At 29.5% G+C, this 5957-nt stretch overlaps 1 protein-coding gene across 1 annotated transcript; it reads right to left on the bottom strand.

The window, feature by feature from the left end:
- Positions 1–1385: 1385 nt before the first annotated feature.
- On the bottom strand, positions 1386–3308 carry LOC131044168 (uncharacterized). The gene has a single exon (XM_057977439.2). It carries the CDS (start codon positions 2916–2918, stop codon positions 2205–2207), a length of 714 nt encoding a protein of 237 aa, XP_057833422.1. The 5' UTR covers positions 2919–3308; the 3' UTR covers positions 1386–2204.
- Positions 3309–5957: the final 2649 nt, after the last annotated feature.

Genomic DNA, 5957 nt, shown 5'->3' with positions numbered 1-5957 from the left:
TGCTACTTAGTAGTTGATGTTTATTGTTTATTATTTTAATGTTTCATGTTATAGTGTCATATATAGAATTTAGGGGTGTAACTATTTTCACCCACCTATTTTTGTGTATAGGTATAACACTATTTTATAAATGGTAATATACACTATTCACAACAAAATGGGAAAACAGGGTTCTCTAAAATAATTAGGTAAATAAACATAATTAAGAATTCACTAAAAGATAAAATGTGATGTAGTTTCTCAAGTGGACAGGAGTGAAATAGATTAGGTAATATCAAAGACAAAGGAATAGAGAATCATATGCTTGGATCATTACCAAAATATTCTGCTTTTTTACTCTAGGCTAAGTTTGTTATTCTAGTTTTATGTCACAATTGCAACCTCACTTTATACCCCTAAACTCAATCTTTGATGATTAATGAGTTCTTCTTTGTAGATTTTATAAAAAATAGATTTCTAGATACAAATTTCCTTTCCACATTCTCATCTACACAAAGTTGAAGATCAAGGTTGGATGAATGTCTATTTGGCCCAGGTCCATGATTAGAATGAAATATTGTGAGATTTCATACACTTACAAACATTAAGATACACAATACACATAATTCAAATAAAACATGTATGTGAACCCAATTACATACAAAAATATACCATTTATGACTATATAAATACACTAAAATATTACCCATATTAAATTAAAAATATTTTTTGTCCATTATAATAATATACGACCATTAAAATGTAAACATAATTCATATTTCATTGAGTGACTATTGAGTGTAAATTTGGATCTTGGAGTGCATTGTTTCCATCTTATTTGATCCACATTTTCACCATCCACAAGATTAAAATGGTGTAGTTGCTAAATTAGGTAATATCAAAGACAAAGAAAATAGAGAATCATATGTTAGATCATAACTAAAATATATATTTTTTAAATTCTAGACCAAATTTATTATTCTAAATTTAGATCAGAATCACATTCATGAATGCAATCTTTAATGATCTATGAACATTTTTAGATTAAGAATTTCCTTTTCATGCTCTTATCTACACAAAGTTGAGCTAAATATATTAAAATATAAGACAAAGCTGTTATCTAAATATATTAAAATAGAACATAAATATGATTTTATAAACGTTTCATTGAAATTAGTCAAGGAAGTTCAATCCCTAATTAATAAAATCAAGTTTATGCAATTCATAAAATTATTGTTGCTGCTTTCTAGATTCGATTGTGTTGAAGAATTTTTTAGCATCAACTCCAAAGAGCATAAAAAGATAAAAATATGCTCACCAATTATTGAACACAAACGAATTCAAAAGCAGCTACAATAGCTCAATCCCTATCAACAAACGCACAAATCCGTCTTAACGACCCTGCTCAAATTCCAATCAGTTAACGACCACAATATTTGAAAAGAACACAAGTTACCATAACAACAATTTTCTGCAAACAACAGACAGTTAAACCTTAGAAGAACATTCAGGGCAACCGGGCAAGCCGAGCTATATTCATGGACGGCTACATTTATATCAGCAAGAAGACGTTTTTTTCGTATTCGTATAATCCCCAGAAAATCAAAAGCAATACTTATTCCAGATAATTTCGGCGACTGATTTATTTCCCGGCATCACAGAAATTTACAGCTTCGGACAATTTTCCGAGAAATTCCTATACTTGAAATTAAAAAAATCAAAGAAACAAGATCAAGTGACTCTTAAGAACAATTTTTGTGGTCAAGCATGATAGAATCAGTGGAAGATTTGATCTAATTCGAGTTCACAGTTAATATCCCTTCCTTCAACGGCATAAATCTGAGATGGCAACTGGTTCAAAGAAGCCCTAAAAGAATAAGGAGCGGAGTTCTCTATAAAATCATCATAATCATAACAGGACAGATAATTTCGGCGACTGATTTCTTTCCCGGCATCACAGAAATTTACAGCTTCGGACAATTTTCCGAGAAATTCCTAGACTTGAAATAAAAAAAATCAAAGAAACAAGATCAAGTGACTCTAAGAACAATTTTTGTGGTCAAGTATGATAGAATCAGTGGAAGATTTGATCTAATTCGAGATCACAGTTAATATCCCTTTCCTTCAACGGCATAAATCTAAGATGGCAACTGGTTCAACGAAGTCCTAAAAGAATAAGGAGCGGAGTTCTCTATAAAATTATCATAATCATAACAGGAAAAATATTAATCGCATAACTGATATCTTATCGATGTGCGGGCATGACGCCTCCTGTACTCTTTGCCGTCACTTGATGGTTCAATGACATCAGCAGCGAACCGCACCCGTTTCTTCCCCTCGCGATTTCTCCCTGAAACAGAAGGCAGAGCTTCCGAATCTTCCACCAGGACTGGAGGCGCGGCAGATCTGGCAAAATGTACTTCTTTGCGGTGAATTGAAGGAAAGGAAGGCCTAAATCTGTCAAAATATTTTTCTTTGCGGTGAATTGAACGACCGGAAGGCCTAAATCTGTTAAAATGTTCTTCCTTACAGGGAATTGAAGGCCTAAATCTGTCAAAATGTTCTTCTTTGCAGTGAATTGAAGGACAGGAAGACCTAAATCTGGCAAAATGTTCTTCTTTACAGCGAATTGAAGGACAAAAAGGCCTAAATCTGTCAAAATGTTCTTCTTTACAGGAAATTGAAGAACGGGAAGTCCTAAATCTGTCAAAATATTCTTCTTTGCAGTGAGTTGAAGAACGGGAAGGCCTAAATCTGTCAAAATGTTCTTCTTTGCAGGAAATTGAAGCACAGGAAGGCCTGGACCAGGGCAAATATGCGTCGTTTTCGTCCTCCGGGGTGGAAGAAGAGACACAGAGATAATGCTTGGCTGAAGTAACAAGCATCCAAGTGAGCCACAGAGCTTTATCGACTATAAACCCTAGAAAATCCGTAGCCATCTCAGGCTACCGAATGCAGAGAAACGTAGTGCCGCTTCTCTCAAGATAAAAAAATTTGTATTTTGGACAAGTTTCTCAGGAGTTTTCTCTGTGTTTCCTCCCTCTCCATGCATTCTTCTTGGATGCGAGACTGTGAGTTGCAGGAAAGTATGTTTATAGCAGTTGGATTTGGAAGGGAAAGATTGAGATCATTTCTGTGTGCCGCTCAATTGGATGGAATCTGAAGAATTGCAGTTTGAATGATGAGAAACACAATTAATGATGATGATAATGTGAATTGTCGTTTGCAATTCAAACAAACGGTTACGTGCATTAACGGTTGGAAGTTCGGTCCAATTAACAAACATGGCTTCCTAATTGGCCAGTCGTATGTTCTGAACACCGTGCTTCTTTTACTTCTTTCTCTTGGATAACTAATTATATCTATAGATGAGTTTTCTGCTTTTAAAACTTTTAGTTTTTAAAGTTTTAATTAAGGAAATATATTGGGTGTTAAAACAAGTTAAAAATGTTTTTAATATTGGTATGGTGAGAAGTTTAAAGTTGTTGTGTTGTTGTTCTTGTCATTAAGTTTCAAATTCTTTTGGGATGTTATTGTTGAATGTTTATATTGGGGATGAGGTTCAAATATGTGATCTTGTCGATGTATTCGTAGATTTGTTCCTACTATTAAAATTCAAAACTCTCTTGGGGTTATTGTTGAATGTTTATATTGTGGAGGAGACTCTCTTGTATGTGACCTCAATAAATTCATTGATCTAGATCAAAAGTGTTTATCGTTCCTATCATTAAGATTCAAATTCTCCTAGGGTGTTATTGTTGAATGTTTATATTGTGGATGAAGTCTCCTATACGTGACCTCGAACAAATCAAAATTGTTTATCCCTTTTAAACAAAAATGTTCATATATGTCTTTAATACATTATTAATAATAAAATTGATTTTTTATAATTAATATAAATACTATATAATTTGAATGATAAAATGTTAAAGATTAATAAACTGTTTTACAATAATATAGATGATGTCAAATGTTAGGTCAATAGTAGACTCCAAGGGAGTGACATAATATTTGTCCTTAAAATATTGTTAATAATAAAATTTGTTTTGTGTGATATAAATACAATTTAAGTCGAATGATAAATTAGTAAAGAATAATAAATCATTTTATATTAATTTAGATAATGTCAAATGTTAGGTCTATAGTAGACATGATGTCCAAGGTAGTGAAATAGTATTATAACTTATTTTTTGTATAATATATCATAAATACAATATAATGTGAATGATAAATTATTAAAGAATAATAAGTTACGATTTATGTAATGTCAAATGTTGGGTTGATAGTGGACATGATGTTCAAAGTAGTGGTATAGTATATGTCTTTCATATATTATTAATACTAGAATTTACTTTTTATAATTAATATGAATACAATATAAATTGAATGATAAATTATTAAGGATTAACAAATTATTTTACATTAATTTAGATAATATTAAATGTTAGGATAATAGTAGACATGTTGTAGGTAGTGGCATAGTATATGTCTTTAAAATATTGTTAATAATAAAATTTGTTTATATAATATAATATAAATGCAATATAATTTGAATGATAAACTAATAAAGAATAATTAATTATTTTACAATAATATAGGTAATATCAAATGTTGGGTCAATAGTAGACATGTTATCTACAATTAATTTTTAATTTTTAATTATTTAGTAACACAAAAATTTCAACACTATTTCATCAATTTATTTAATGTTGAATGCATTTTTTATTGATTGTGGTTTGGTACTAAATATACCATTATTTTAGTTTTTCTAAATTTTTATTTATAATAACATTAGCTACTACAATTATACCATTTAATTTGATTATTAATTATAAATTAATCTAGATAGTCCATTATATATATATATATATATATATATATATATATATATATATATATATATATATATATATATATATATATATATATATATATATATAGACCTATATAATATATGTAAAACACTGATTTCATGTAAATATTGACATACATTCATGTATCTTTTGAAAAAATTAGCCTTATATATATTCACTTATATGCATGGTGGAGATAAAAACACACTTCTATAAATAACCAATCCCATTAACACATATATTAAATAAAGTTTATGCATGATCCAATTTTTATTTTATTTTGTATTATTTTGAATTAAAATTATATTTTCAAAAATTGAAAAGAAAATATATCCTATCAATTAAGATAGTTAATAAAAGAAATTAAAATAAATAATTAAAAATTATATTTTGTAGTTACATATGTAATTATATGCCACATTTTTAGCATTTCCTCTGAAATGGTTATAATTAGACATCTCATATGTACAAGACACATTTTTTTTATTAAGGTAGCACCCCAACCCATATAGCTTAGAGCATAGCAAATTAAAAAACCACAAGACCTAAAAATAGGCCAATGAACCAAACTAGAAACTAAATATGTTATATGTCATGTTTTAGTCATTTTTTTTCTTAAATAATTATATTTTTATTAGTAATAAATAAAGGTATTATAGTAATAGAAATCAACAAATAATTGAAGTCAACTAGACTAATCATATCATTTTATTTTTCTTCTTACCAAAATTAAAATTTAAACAATTATATGCTGAGATGAAATAATTTTACACTTTACTAGTTAATATGGATTAGATTGTTTAGATTAGATTAAACGGGGAGAGGTTTGAACCATTACATAACCGATAAAGTGAAGAAACCTAGGGTCTCATGAGGAGTGAGAGCTCTCAACTAGAGTATCAATTGCCAAAAAAGAACAAAACCCAATGAGCATCTATAACCAAAGATCACAAAAAAATAAGATGAGACTAGACTAGACTAGACTAGACAAACATAACAAAAACCAACAGAAGCACCCCCACCAATGATACAAACCAATGGCCTACATGGTGGGGGGCTTCTCAATTTTCCAATCTTGACTCATCACTGTCACCTTGTCAGAGAAGGAGAGCCTCTTATTTGAAA

This window comes from Cryptomeria japonica, chromosome 6 (assembly GCF_030272615.1).
Source record: "Cryptomeria japonica chromosome 6, Sugi_1.0, whole genome shotgun sequence".
In the NCBI taxonomy this organism is placed as follows: domain Eukaryota; kingdom Viridiplantae; phylum Streptophyta; class Pinopsida; order Cupressales; family Cupressaceae; genus Cryptomeria; species Cryptomeria japonica.
The sequence above is the reverse complement of the archived record's forward strand: the minus strand, read 5'-3'. Positions and strand labels throughout refer to the sequence as shown.

What these genes read in the sequence shown, in the direction of transcription:
- LOC131044168 (XM_057977439.2), bottom strand. Translation starts at nt 2,918, where the DNA reads ATGGCTACGGATTTTCTAGGGTTTATAGTCGATAAAGCTCTGTGGCTC.